General features: G+C 41.7%; 1 protein-coding gene across 2 annotated transcripts in view; it reads left to right on the top strand.

The window, feature by feature from the left end:
* The window catches only part of PDE1C (phosphodiesterase 1C), a gene marked incomplete at both ends in the record, with an annotated part of 391,441 nt that overhangs the window by 251,808 nt on the left and 124,038 nt on the right, over positions 1-15,595 (top strand). For both annotated transcript variants that reach the window (XM_082479397.1, XM_082479398.1), the window contains 2 exons: positions 6,611-6,711; positions 8,471-8,599. In XM_082479397.1, the coding sequence (XP_082335523.1) occupies positions 6,611-6,711; positions 8,471-8,599 (230 nt within the window). The remainder of the gene's footprint in view (positions 1-6,610; positions 6,712-8,470; positions 8,600-15,595) is intronic.

Genomic DNA, 15,595 nt, shown 5'->3' with positions numbered 1-15,595 from the left:
TTTCTGTTTTAATTGGGTTTTATTGGGTTTTTATTGTTTTTAATTGTTTATTGGCCAATCTTGCCAAAACTTCTTCCTGCTGCTTCTCCAAAGGAAAAGCTGTCTATCATTTTAAATGTTTCCAGGGATGGGGCATCTACATTCTCTGCTCATCTGTTGCTACTCTCTGTGCACTGCCAGGGAAGCTCTGGCTTCATCTTCACCCACCCATTCGGTAGCTGAGGTGACAGCGAGCTGAGGACAGCCACTCCCCACTGGCTTTCTGATCCTCAGACTGACAAAATTGCCAATTCCAGGCCCCAATAACCTGGGTGGCACTCCAGGGGAGTACACCAGGCTCCAGCTATCTCCAGTCATCTCCTGTGGTCTCTGGTAGTCTCCAGTGGTGTCTGGCAATCTCCGATGGTCTCTGACAGTCTCTGATGGTCTCCAGTGGTGAGACTGACAGACAGCACTGGAGACCCTAGGAGACTGGCAGTCTCCAATGGTCTCTGGTGGTCTCCAGCAGTCTCCAACAGACTCTTCCTGGTACTATGGGGCTGGCAGGCAGAAGATGGCATCCCGTCTTCTTGCCTCTTCCCCAGGGCCCCAAATTAAAATCATACAATCGTTTAGGTTGGAAAAGACCTTTAAGATTATCGAATCCAGCCATTAACATAGCACTGCTAAGTCCACTGCTAAACCATGTCCCTAAGCACCACACCTAGAGGTCCTTTAAATACCTCCAGGGATGGTGAAGGCAATACCAACTTTTAAACTATTGCTGGTCCCATGGGGGAAGGTGTCATCTCTCCACTATTGAATTGTTTCCTTTCACCCTTTGGCTCGTGCTGTTTTGTCAAGGCCACTGTCCAGACCACATCTAAGAGAGGAGGTGCTGACAAGTACTGTCATTTTCATGTAATGAAAACCATTCTGGATGATAGACATCTCAGGGCACCTTGTCTATATTGATGCCATACTTGTTGCCATGACGCCATGTCATCAGGAATAAAATAGGAGATAGGTTTAGCTCTCAGTAGTCAGAGGACAGATTGTCTCTTGGACATTTCCTTGGCCTGAGTTGACAGGCAAGTAATCTTAACTGGAAAATGATCTAATATGATCACGTTTATGAGTATTTAGCCAGGTGCAACTGTGACTGTCTGGAGGAGATAAACTCCAGGGTGTGTCTGCCTCGATCGGCTTGATATAGCTGATGGAGTATAGTTATAATCCTCCTTCCTTTTTGATCACTTTGTATTAGTTCCTCTTTTCTTGGCTACAGTTTTAGGTTATCTATTTTTTAAAGACTTGGATGATTTTTCCTGAGTCAAGTTATTTAATAAATCACTTGGGACAACTACTGTTTGAGTGAGTTAACACTGGTTCTTCATGAACGTCTTCCTGAATACCAAACGGACTTTGCATCATTGGGAGTAAAGGAGAAGAAGATACCGCAGACATACCAGTAGGATCTCTGACTTTATAATCCCACTGGTAACACTGGGAGCAAGAGCTGACTTTGCCGGCCTCTTCACCATATATCAAAACCAATATTTATAAAGCCTCTGTATTCCGTGCTGTACTTTTGCACAATTTCACAGCAACATGTAGACATTTGAAAGTAGTGGAGCCTCTTCTCTTGCCTCATTTCTTCCTCGAGATGGGAAAGTATATTTTTGGGAAGGTAAAGAAGAGGAAACTGTGCCAGATGACTTGCTTTTCCTCTGCTTTTATGTGCCATGGTTCTCTGCTATAAAGGTGTTAGCCCACATTAAAGACAGATTGCTCTGAAAGTATGTCATGTAAAACGTTAGCATGCTTTTGGGCATTATTAGCATCATTAAATATAGTCAGTGGAAACACCTCTTGCAAGCAGTTCCTGGGGACTGTTTAGCCAGGGCTGCTCTGCAGCATGCAAACTGCAGCACCATAATGTGTTGTGTAGACTTTGAAGACAATTGCAGAAACAAAGCTCTAAAGCTGGTCAGAGCAAAATGTAACAGCTGTGTGTATCGCTGGCTGCAATCTGACTGAGAAGCAAACCCAAGAAACGGGTAAATATGTGTCTTCAATTCTCTCTGTACTGTGTTTCAGCCTCGTCTCAACCTGGCAACAAACGCACAAGCGATCACCCCCTAGCGTATGTCTTTTGAGACTTTCTTTCATGTGTTACCTATACCCAGTAAATTATCTATGTCTACACGCCTTTCAAAGTCGCCTGCTGTAGTGATGCCTGATGTTTGAAGTGACAAATAAGCACTCTTCAGTATTAGAATGCTTTCTTTTTTAACGTCTCTGAAGTATTTATCCTCTCTGTTTCAGAGGAATTGATGTTCTGAAACATGTGCAGAGGTCAGAGAATGTGCATATTCCAGATTTACATCTATAACAGGGAAACTAGAATTTGTGTGCTTGTGAGCACATGAACAAGCTGGCACTGAAGTCAGTGACTCATTTGCCTGAGCTGAGAGCCCTTTGCTTTTGTATTCCTGCTGTAATAAGCGATGCACAAAGTATCCCATGCAGACCATTATGATGGAGTTGCACTCCAGAGGATGTAGTGAAGTGTCTGCTGTTTCCCAGGAACAATCCCAAACACTAATTGTTCCCACAGCCAAATGATATGTGGCATTTGGTTTAAAATCTAAATAGCACAGGAAGAAACCATTCTTCTACTACCAGGAACAATGGACTCGCAACACTGTGTGCCAACAGTGACATTTCAGCTTTGCTTCCCTTGTTAGAAAGTTTTTTTCAACTTTGGTGGGTTTTGGTGGTGTTTTTTTTCCTTTTTCTTGGTTTACATCCTGCCTCCCCTGCAGGGTACAACCCATCTTAATATGATAGATTAATGTAGTTTGAAAATGAGCTCTAGAGGTCGTCAGTTCTAACTTCCTGATCACAGCAAGGCTAGCTTTTAATACTCATAGTATATTCACATATGGTAAAGAAACGTAGGGGACATTTTCCTCTTTCCTTAATTTGCTCTCATCAATAACTTATCCTTACTCTAGCCTACACAGTTTTTCAGTCCGTCACTTTCACAATATTTATGGAAAGAACTTGGACATACTTTGGTTTCAGAAGGCATGTTGGGATCATTGGTTGATCTTTTCACTAAGACCAAGAGAAAGACTTGTGAAAAAAATCGTACAATAAAATAGAAAAAATATACTCATTTATCTTGTTAACTAGTTATTTGCAAAGTGGAAAAAGTTCTTCTTTTCAAATTTAAATAATCTTTAGAGTGGTAATTTGTTCTAGTCTCAAAGGGAAGAAACAATTGTCTCGTTTATCTTTACACGGTTCATTTGCCTTTGTCATGCTCCTGTTATTTACAATCTCTCAACAGTGTTGTTCCAGGCTTCCTTTTTCTTCTCTTTTCAATTAAAAAATCTTCTTTCCCTCTAATCATATTCAGTGCCTGAATTCTCTTTAGTTTTCCTATTATTTTCTTCCCAAGATTATGCCTTGGAATGAATTTGTTATGCTTTACTGTATGAACTAGAATATTTTAGGTTCTCTCATAGAAACAACGTTGAAGGAGAATTTGGAATTGCTTTGATGTTTGTCTCTTAGAGTATTGGCATAGAAGCGTGATGTGTAGGAACAACTTCCAAGAGCTGACACTCTTTTTCCTCATTTCATTCTTTTCTTTATTTCGCTCTGTTGTTCAGCTGTGATTATTACTGTATTCGGTATTATTTTCTGATTAATCTTTATAATTATTAGGAATTACCATTTCTTTGTGAATCCAAACAATGAGGTGCAAATGGTAGAGCTTAAGAGTTCTTTCTCTGATACTGTCAAGAATTACAGAATATTTCCTGCAGCAGAGCTGTAAAACTGCAGAAGTGCAGGACTTCTCTCACATCTGTTTGTACCAAAGGGAACCGAGATCCTCCTCTTTAGGCTATTGTGATTAATAAGCAGATCATCATGAGCTCTGAAAATGATAGCTACTTTGGAATAAAAGACCATAAACTGTGGGGAAGGAAGCAGGCTAATTATTGCTGTCTTTGCTTTGTAGCGTTTTCTTGGAAATGGATCCATTTGTTTTGATAGATTTGGAAACACTGCTCTTTCCTCTTCCTTTTTCTTTCTGTATGCATTGATCCTTTTGTTTACATGCCAATGACTTGCCTTAGTAGCTAATTCTTCATATTTATTGTATGTTTGTGAAAGACAATCATGCCTCATTACCCTTTTTTTGTTTCCACTCTGGAAGTCAATACTTGTTCTTTCATGCCTTCTTCCTGGGCCATCCCCCACCCCCTATCATCATGGAAAGTTTGAAGATTTTGTTCTGGATTGTTTTTGTCAGCCCTTTAGAAATGAAAAACATTCACATTTCCTCACTCTTTTCATCCTTCGACAATGTCCTGCTGCTTTCTCAATAGTTCTTAATGGCTTTGTTCTTTAAAACTAGCTCTCTGTTCCCAAGATGAAGTCCATCACAGACTAGTGAAAGGTAATGTCACTGCTTTGATGGAGATTGCATCCATTCTCTGCAGGCTCTTTACCATCTTGTTTGCTTTTCCTTGCAAGGTTGTAGCGGAAAGAAAGGACTAAAAGGTTCCAATTACTTACCTGTTATTTCCCTCCTGTTACTCACAAGCCTGTTTTGACTTTGTGCTACTTACACTGATTTATTTATTACCCACAGTTCACAACTGTAATCCCAGTCTTTATCCTGAGTGATCTTTCTCAAATGCTGTTAGGATATTTAATACCTCTTCTCCGTTGTATTGCACCCTGTTTGAAAATCTACATTACCCGAACTTGTTGAATAAACGATGCTTTGATAGGGCATGCAAGTTAGAACTTTTCCTGTATGTGTCTTAAGAGATGATGTAGGAGACCACAATCACAGAGCTCATTGCCTTAGTGATGTTTGAAGACTTGAGTCATAAGATCCTGTTGGAGTGGGACTTGTCAGATGATGCCCAGAAGGTCTGTAGTGAAGTAGAATGAAGTAGACTAGCTGGCAGTGCCCCATGATAGTTCAGTGTGCATAATGTAGGTTTGCTCTGCCTGTTCCTGAGTGTTTGTGCCTGATTTTTTCTATCATTTGCACTCTCTCCTTTTGGGAAATGGCAGAACGTGGTTGGGAATTGAAGTCCAGATCTAGATGTGTAGCCTGGAAAGCCCTTTTTCCCCCGCATTGCAGTTGCCAGAATTTGTTGCTTGAAAGTTGAAATCATGTTCTTCATCAGCTGTAAAGCATTCCTTATTCACAAGTCACACCTGTGAATTCTCCACCACCAGTGCTGTCCATTCATGTCCTGGACTAATTGTGTAGAAATGAGAAAATGGGTTAGTTTCTGTATCTGCTCATTTCTTGATCTCTTCACCCTCCTCTCTCTCAAAAAAAAAACCCCTCCAAACAAAAAACCCACAAAAACCCAACCACCAAAAAATCAAGAGCTACCTTGATTATGGTCAGTGGCATCGTGTGAAATATCTCTGGCCAATATTTTCAAGCTGCATCTTTAATGTAAGGAGATCTTTAATACTGAGACTTGCTTAATTCTTCATTTGTTATGCAGAGATGGCTGTGAAAGGCAGGAGAGCTGGACAGGTTGCTGTGTACAGAGCTTCAATTATCTGTGCTTCCCCTGCTCATGGTTAACAGACCAGTGGTGGACCCTGAGCTGTAGTAGATGTCTAGAATAGATTTATGAAACCACAGTGCCTTTAGTGGGCTTTGAATTAAAAGGCGGTTTGTACATGAACGTCTGTCGAAAGGTTTGCAGATTGACAGTGAGCTGTTACAAAAATATTTGGCAACCACTGTAGTAAAAGTTTTCTCTAAATGTAATATATTTAAGCATTTCATACAAATATTTACAGCATCTACAGTATCTAGAACCTTTGTTTCTGATGCACTTGATGTTAACAGCACTCCTTGTGTGCTACCACTAGAAAACCAGACATAAAATGATTGATTGACTCAGAGGAAAATTATTAAAAGCATCTGAGTCATTTAGAAATCTAAGTCAAAAGCAACTTAAGTATTGAAAAATAAGGCTTTGACTAGGCAATTAGGAAAAAAACCAACCCTCAGATCTTTCTCAAATGTTTCTATAAATGATAAATAACAAGATGTGCATCTTTGTGTGCTTGTGTTCCCTGTTCTTCTCATGATTCAGTGATAGACAAAGACTTTTAGGTATTGGGAATTAGTGACATTGTATTTGAGGCTCTGCTACCCAGGTCAACTGAGCTGAAAATATATACCCTGGCGGTATGTGCATACCTGCACGTATATCATCAAATTTCACTCAAAGAACCTTGATTTTCTTGAGGTTTCACTCTCTCTGTTCCTCACACATTGCTGTTTAAGAAGGGGACATGTTTGCCCTTGCTCTGCCTTAAGCCTTGTTAGCTCCTCAAACCATTCTACTGAAGTTCAATTTATTTAGATGAAGCTTTGGGGAAGATGCTGGTTCGGCTTTTGTGTATCAACCAGAGAAGTTTGCTTTAAAACAGCTGGCAGGCTGGAGGGGAAAGGCAATGATGTGCAGCGTCTACTGTCAGCAGGGGATAACTTGCCTTAAAAGACAAAAGCCTTAATGCCTGGGAAAATGACAGCTTATCTGATTGCTCTGTAATCTCTTTTCAGCATTGGCTGACAGAGCTGGAGATCTTCGCTATGATCTTTGCAGCTGCTATCCATGACTATGAACACACTGGAACTACCAACAACTTTCACATCCAGACACGGTGAGGCCACTGTAAATCATGATGAAGGCTTGGGAAATGGAGGGGGAAACCTTTGGAAAATAACAGCACAGCCACCAAGAAAAGTGCAGGAGCTTTTGCTTTCAAGTGTTACAGGAGGAAAGTTCACTTCCTTAGGTTGCATTTGATTTTCTCTTGCTGGACCATTTACAATGGAATGCATGTGTTCTATCTTCCTGAGCATTGTTTCATATTAATAATCAGGAAAAAGGAAAGTCCCAAAATATTTCTGTGTAAAGTTGCTAAAGACAAATTGCTGTACAGAGTGATGTATTTTGAGGAAGGCATAGTTTTGGAGGAGATACTATAATTCAACAGTTTTTTCTCCTTTTTGAATTTGAAGAATCAAACATTAACCGCATAAATCAAGAGCTCAACAATATCTGTGTTCATCAGTGAACATCAACACTACACACAGTATTTTTATTTTAGTGGAAAAACACAACTGCAGCAAGGGGATATGTTTACCATTACCTGTTCAGGGATATAATTTTTTAAAGCTTTATAAGTTGCTAGACAGCAATTAGCTGATCACAAACAGCGTATTTTATTAACTCAGAATCTTCTATAAGGCTTTTGGGTTGGTGGAAGAGAGAAGGAGAAGATGAAGATGGCAGCAAAATGCAGAAGTGTGCAAAGTTTGTGAAGTCTCTAGTCGCAATGATAATTAGGCATCTAACATCTGTGTATTATTTTGATGATGGGAGTGTACTGGTAGCACTGACAAAATGTCTAGATGTCCTCAGCTGACACTGCACATTTGGGCATTTCTAAGATGCATTGCACCTTACCCTGAATTAGATGTCTGGAGTATGTTATCTGAATTATGCTCTGTATCACAGATATATAAAGGTTGTTACGATAAATCACATATATGCTCAGGAAAGCTTGGGAACATAGAAAGAAGTTTCTGTCTCTGTTCCGGGCCAAGCCACACTCCACTTCTTACAGCTTTGTGCATGCAAGAATTCGGGATCTGGTGTATTTCCCAAATACTTATAGAAGAATTCAAGGAAGGACAGCTGTAACTTAATTTCTGTAACACTGAACATCAGAGGGTGTAAAGTGTCAGGGGAGAAAAATATACACTGCTCTCTGGGAGGCAGAACTGAGTGGGGGCTGTAACAAGTCATACCCTCTGTTGTCATTAACTTCCAGGAAGAACTTTGTCTTTAGACCAGTTTATCCACTCATCAAGCTCAGATCTATGCCCAGGAGTTAAAAATAAGGTGTGAAGTACATTTGGTGTTACTCTATCCCACTGGCAGTTGCCCTTCTAGACAGCATACTGTAGCACACAGCTGACAGAAAGTAGTTCAGTTATATCTTGCTTACAGCCAGTTTGCCGTTCTGGAAGTAATATTGGGACACATCTTGCAATTACTTACTTGGGTACAGTCAGGCTTTATTATGAGAGCAACATACACAAGACCTGGAAAAGAGCCTCATGACTCAACTCTAAATTTTCATATCTCTCACATCTCTCAGCATTTTTTTTAAGTATATAACAAAGAGACTCGGTGAGTCTCAGCTGATGAAATAGATTTTGCGGTGAATTTTGATCTTTAGTTTTCTTTTACTGAATAACAGCAATGAACAAAGTATTACAAGTGCTCTTAAAATGCTTGTATCTGTGCTATAGAACTAATCTCTGTAGCTGATCAAATGAAAACTTCCGAATGTGAAACTCTTTAGGCAGGGAAGAAACATAACCTTTCCTATGTTTTCTTTTAAATGCTAGGTCAGACTCAGCCATTCTATATAATGACCGGTCTGTGCTTGAAAATCACCACGTTAGTGCAGCGTATCGTCTTTTGCAAGATGATGAAGAGATGAATATTTTATCTAATCTCTCAAAGGACGACTGGAGGTAAAAATGAACATGGTGGCTGCCTAGGAACATTGCAGTGTCACTGTAGACTGTTATTACTTTGTTCGAATGGCGATATGCATTAATGTATATTGCATATTAGTAGTTCTATTGCTACAAACAACTTTAAAAGAGATTGAAAAGGTGTTTGCCTTGCTTATTTCTGCTTTTGGTTTTCACCTGTGGTAGTGAGACTAGACTTTGTGAAAATGGATTATAATATACAGTTTGACTCCCATCTAATTTCTAAGTCTCGCAGAGACCTTTGTACACATCCATTTATAATTGAGTGTAGAGCTAGCCTGCTGTTTGTTCATCCTAAAGCATAGACATAACCTTTATCTACTTTGATGTTCCCTGCCTGGAAATTATAAATGGGACTTAATGCAAAAAAGAATCCAGTCCAAGGAGCATAAATCAGTGTACTATATATGCCAAGGTGATGTAAGAAGCTGTAATTTAAAATAAGCCTCATGCAACATATGATTTATGTGTGAAAATCAGCCCATGATTTGCTTTCTAATAGCAGACAGTTCAAACGGATGAGGACTTTCTGTTTTTATGGGGTTTTTTGAATTCCAAGGGGTGGTACTTAAAAATAGCCCAGTGCGCTAGACAGGAAGAATCCTGCTCCGTGGTCTTTCTTATGGGAGGGGAAACTACTTGTGGGATCTTACATGATGCATGGTGCCACAGCGCTGAGCAGTCAGTTCATCTTATTTTAACATAAACGTGGGGGAATGAGCCCTTCTCAGGGGCCTGGCTTCTAGCAAGCTGGTCAGTGAAGGCTCTGCTTGCTAATCTGTTTAGCCTGAATTTCCTATTTCTTTCAACTTGTGGAGAGTGATGTGATCCTATAGCTGAACACCAGGAATAAAACTCAGGAACTTACGTGGCTGATTTCAATCAATGTGAGTGTTGTGGAGGAGTGGCTTGAGAAATTCTATCCCCCAATATAGAAAATAGTCTCATGGTGGGCAGCAAGCACAAACTTAAAAAAAAATCTTCATTGAGGTGTAAAAAATCTAATTTATTTTTTTTAGCTAGAGCTGGTAATGCCTTGTCAAATATTGGCAGCAAATTACTGCTTCCTTTTATGTTGGCGGGGGAAACGCAAGGAACTAACTGACTAGAAACAGCAGCCTTAGAGCCACTGTCTACAAGGATGAGCAGAGGAGCTACTTGAGTCTGCTTCATTGCGTAGATACTGTCTTTAGGAAAATGGTCTGCTTTGGAGCTTTAAACTGGTTTTGCTTGAATCAAAGCTAGCTTCAGATATTGCTCATTGATTCTGTAGTGTCAACGTGTGTGTGTCCTGTTGAGGCAATATGCTTAGACCCAAGGTTTCAAAGATTAACCCGTCTCTTTAGGAGATACTGTAACTGCCTGAGCAAAAATATTGAGTGGTTTGGATTGTTTATTTGTTCTCTCTCAAGTAGGGCTTTATTATTTTGTAGCTGCCGATCAAGAAGCAGCTGCAGAATAAGGGCCATTATCTGGATGTGCTCTAATACCAAAACATCGTGATTTTTGTGTGCTTTTGCTTTTGACTGCCAGTTTGAAATCCCTTAGGCAAACATTTGGGAAGCACTGGAAACATCAGCTGACTTCAGCAGGGTCTGAGATGTTGAAAAAAAAAGCCAAGAAGTCCTGAGTTTCCCAGACTGGCACTCAAAAATAGGACCCTCAGTATTGAAGGATGCTTTGGGAAACTGTTAAAGCATGTTCAAATTTAACTTTATTTTTGGAGACATGCCTGATAAATCTCTGTCAGCAAAAGGCCCGAGTGATGATTTTTTGAAAGCAAATTCTTAAGTACCTTTCTGAGCTGAGCTCTCCATCCTTTTTTCACATTACTGGTAAAAGAAAATCTGATGGCCAGTGGATTTTGCAATCCTAGATGTCTATGCGGATTTTATCAATTTTGTGGCATTCAGTCATCTAGTTAGGGAATGTATTTTCAGGAAAGAAATGTAGAAAATTAGAGCTACTGTTGGAAAAATAAATGGACACAAGTTTTGTAAGGAAAGCAGATGAGACGCTTACTAGTACTTAAACTATGGGTTTTTTCTCCATTAAAAAAAAACCTCTGTTGCCTATTAAATATTTGAAAATCAGATGAGCTGGCTCATTTCATGAATCCCATTTGTGCAAATCATCAACAAGTAAATGAAGAAACTATAACAAAACCAGATTACAATGAATTAAGAAAATAAACTGCAAAATGAACAGATGCTTTCCAAGATACTTTTATAGATGTCTTTTCTGGCACTGTATTTCATTGTTAATAAGTTCCATGCAGTTTATTGAAACAGTATGTTTAGCGCAAACCCATCAAGTTCAGAATTAAAAAGAAAAATGTTTTGCTCCATAACTCTGTATTACAGTACAGCTTTGGGAAGTAACTTTTAATGCAATACTGACTTTGTAAAGTTGCTTGGGGTTTTGTCCCTCAAATAATTCTGAGTCCTCCTTGTAAATCTGTGATACTCCTTTCAAGATTGCGGTGAGAAACCTTGAATGTTTTTTGACTGAAGATGACTTTGGTCAGAGCCTGCTTTTGTATGTACCTAATAGCGTGTGCATGGTTGCATAATCACACCCTTTTCTTGTAAAAGTTTGTTTCTATGCATTCAGGATGGGCACATGCATATTGTGAGTGTCACATCTTTAGTGAGAATCAGCTGCTTCAGCCGTTGAAAAGATTGCCTTGAATGTAGTGGTTTTCCTATTAATTTCCACAAGAATGAAGTACTGAGACTTAAACTGGACAAAATGCGCAAAATATTTCAGGAGTTCTTACTGTTGGTTTCTAGCATAGGGATTAAGTGATCTCAAATGGCTTTTTTCCTGTCCCTTTCCCGTGAGTGCAAGGGGATGCGAGTCCTTCACTAGGATACAGCTCTAAGGTGGACACTGATATGGAGCAACGACACATAGAACAAAGTGTCCAACAATATGATGTAATGTTCTCTGAGGCAAGAAAAGTAAAACCACAAAGTAATTATTCTAAAGAGGAAGTGAAGATATTTGCCAGATGGATCAATGCAAGGCTTGGAAGTATTTAGATGTAAAGTGAGCCAGAGTCTATCTTGGCAATCAGCAGTAAAGATGCCGTAAAGCTGTGCTTGCTCACGGGACTGTGCCAGATACCATGTTTACACCTGAATCATCTGCAGGACATCAGTTAGAAAACAAAAAATCAAAGCTGTGACATTGGCCACAGGTTGAGTTATTGTTCAGCATGTGATAGTAATAAACCAGCAAATTCACTTCAGGTTTCCCTCTTCTCCAATTGAGAGAATTGGTCAGACCTTCCTGACCCTGTTCCCCTACAAGCTGCTCTCTCCACCTAATTGTTCCTTTCCCTAATTCTACAGGGGTTGTTAAAAGGCCATGGGCAAGTTGTCTTAGAATTTATTTTCAAATTGGGTAACTTACTTTTTCTCAGTGGTAGGTTATAGGTGTGAGACTGTGATGTCTTCCTGGCTCTTGACCTCTGGCCTTAGAGAAATGTATGTTTTACCATGAGGAAAAACATCTGGAAGTGTAATGAGAAATATTAAAATCCCTAATTAGTAAGCCAAGGTCTATAAAAAAGACTTTGAGTCCACAAGGGATGTTCAGCTGAGGGGACCTGGCTGGATGGTTGCATTCACAGAATCACAGAATGGTCGGGATTGGAAGGTACCTCTGGAGATCATCTAGTCCAACCCTCCTGCCAGAGCAGGGTCACGTACAGCAGGTTGCACAGGACGGCATCCGGGTGGGTTTTGAATGTCTCCAGAGTGGGAGACTCCACAACCTCTCTGGGCAGCCTGTTCCAATGCTCTGCCACCCTCAAAGTAAAGAAGTTCCTCCTCATGTTTAGATGGAACTTCCTATATTCAAGTTTGTGCCCATTACCTCTTGTCCTATCACTGGGCACCGCTGAAATAAGACTGTTCCCATGCTCCTGGCACCCTCCCTTTAAGTATTTAGAAGCATTAATAAGATCCCCCCTCAGTCTTCTTTTCTCTTGACTAAAAAGACCCAAGTCCCTCAGCCTTTCCTCATGAGAGATGTTCTAATCCCCTAATCATCTTAGTAGCCCTTTGCTGGGCCCTCTCCAGCAGTTCCCTGTCCTTCTTGAACTGGGGAGCCCAGAACTGGACACAGTACTCCAGATGCGGCCTCACCAGGGCAGAGTAGAGGGGACGGATGACCTCCTTCGACCTGCTGGCCACACTCTTCTTGATGCACCCCAGGGTGCTATTGGCCTTCTTGGCCACCAGAGCACATTGCTGAAGCCAGCATCATGACAAGAGGTCATCCTCTTGTCCGTGAGGACTCACACGTCCCTTTTCACAAAGCTGCTTTCCAGCAGGTCAGCCCCCAACCTGTACTGATGCATGGGGTTATTCCTCCCCAGGTGCAGTACCCTACGCTTGCCCTTGTGGAATTTCATAAGGTTTCTCTCTGCCCAACTCTCCGACCTGTCCAGGTCACACTGTGTGGCAGCACAGCCTTCTGGTGTGTCAGCCACTCCTCCCAGTTTTGTGTCATCAGCAAACTTGCTGAGGGTACACTCTATCCCTTCATGCAGGTCACTGATGAATATATTGAACAGTACTGACCCCTGAGGGACACCACTCGCTACTGACCTCCAACTAGACTGCACCACTAACCACAACCCTCTGAGCTCTATCTGCCAGCCACAAGTGGAGACCAGTGACAGGTGACGTTCCTCAGGGGTTGGTATTGGGACTGGTGCTGTTTAACATCTTTATCAGTGAGATGGACAGTGGGATTGAGTGCACCCTCAGCAAGTTTGCCGACAACACCAAACTGTGTGGAGCAGTCTTCATGCTGGAGGGAAGGGATGCCATCGAGACGGACCTGGACAGGCTTGAGAGGTGGGCCCATGAGAACTACATGAAGTTCAACGAGGCCAGGTTCAAGGTCCTGCACATGGGTTGGGGCAATCCCATGCAGAAATACAGGGTGGGCAGAAAATGGCTTGAGAGCAGCCCTGAGGAGAAGGACTTGGGGATGTTAGTGGATGAGAAGCTCAACATGAGCCAGCAATGCGCAGTCGCAGCCCAGAAAGCCAACTGTATCCTGGGCTGCATCAGAAGTGTGGCCGGCAGGTCAAGGGAAGTGATTCTTCCCCTCTACTCTGCTCTTTTGAGACCCCACCTGGAGTACTGTATCCAGCTCTGGGGCCCCAAACAGTAGAAGTACATGGACTTGTTGGGGCTAGTCCAGAGTAGGGCCATGAAGATGATCAGCAGGTTGGAGCACCTCTCCTGTGAAGACAGGCTGAGAGAGCTGGTGTTGTTCACCCTGGAGAAGAGAAGGCTCCAGAGAGACCTTATAGCTGCCTTCTGCTAATAAAAGGGGGGCTACAGGAAACGTGGTGAGAGACTCTTTATCAGATAGTGTAGTGATAGGTCGAGGCATAATGGTTTTAAACTGGAAGAGGGTAGATTTAGATTAGAAATTAGGAAGAAATTCTTTACTGTGAGGGTGGTGAGACACTGGAACAGGTTGCCCAGGGAAATTGTGGATGCCCCATCCCTGGAGGTGTTCAAGGCCTGGTTGGATGAGTCTTTGAGCAATGTGGTCTAGTGGAAGGTGTCCCTGGCCATGGCAGAGGGGTTGGAACTAGATGATCTTGAAGGTCCCTTCTAACCCAAACCATTCTATGATTCTATGAAAACCCATTCCTGAGCCCTAGCAGAGCCATAGTATTTTCAGTAGCGACCACTATCATGTAGCTTAATTTTTCTTGCCACAAACAGCGATCTAAAAGAGGATGAATGAGAAACCCAAGCTCAGTTTTTTGCTCTGCCACAGATCTCCTGGCTGATTCTGCCAACTCACTTTTGTTGGAATTCATTTCACCTACTGTGAAGAAGCAAATTGTCTAAGCTTTCTTCTTACTTAAGGGAGCCAGGCAGTACCTCCAAAGGACAATTCATTCCACTTATCTGAGGATGACAAGAGCCATGCTCTGGAGATGCTGATCTCCATCCAGTCTCTGCAGCAAAACCAGCTGAAGTGGCTTACACAGAGAAACCTACAGACAGGTGATGTGTGACAGCAGTGACAGGAATGGATAGAAGTCTTAACCAAAAAATGCTGGGCACACAATATATTTCCACCGTGTCTGTCAAGACAAACAACAGAGCTATGTTTGAAGATGGGTGAGAGAAATTGAAGGCAGACAGATTTGAGAGTGGTGATCAGCCACTGCAGTTAGGGTTCAGCTGATGGCTAACGATGCTGTTTGAGGCTCTTACTGCAGTCCACATGCAGTGTCAAAAGTGTCAATAAGAGAGGAGAGCATTTTTTGTTTTTTAAATTTTTTTTTTCCTCGGGTTTTATTTTGTTGTTGTTGTTGTTTTTTAATTGGGTTTTATCAGGGTTTTTTAGTTGTTTCTTGGCCAATCTTGCCAAAAGTACTTCCTGCTACTTTTCCAAAGGAAGAACTGTCTCTCCACCTTGATTGTTTCCAGGGATGGGGCATCTACCTTCTTTGACGTTCTGTTGCTGCTCTCTGCACACTGCCAGGTTGCGTCTGGCTTCTTCGCTCACCAATTTGGTAGGGGAGGCAAAACCTAACTGAGGACAGGCACCCCCTACTGGTTTTCTCATCCTCAAACTGACAAAATGCCACCTCCAGGCCCCCAGAACCTGTGTGGTGCTCCAGGGGAGTCCAACAGGCTGCAGTGGTCTCCAGTGGTGAGACCACTGGCAGCCGCTGGAGGCCATTGGAGACTGCCGGTGTCCAGACCACCTTGTTAAAGTGAATTAATTCTGGTTCTTCATGAACTTCCTTCAGAATACCAAACGGACTTTGCATCATTGGGAGTAAAGGAGAAGAAGATACCGCAGACATACCAGTAGGATCTCTGACTTTATAATCCCACTGGTAACACTGGGAGCAAGAGCTGACTTTGCCGGCCTCTTCACCATATATCAAAACCAATATTTATAAAGCCTCTGTATTCC

Source organism: Vanellus vanellus, assembly GCF_965231255.1.
Source record: "Vanellus vanellus genome assembly, chromosome: 2".
NCBI classification, from domain to species: Eukaryota; Metazoa; Chordata; class Aves; order Charadriiformes; family Charadriidae; genus Vanellus; species Vanellus vanellus.
This window is presented reverse-complemented; position numbering and strand designations above follow the sequence as displayed.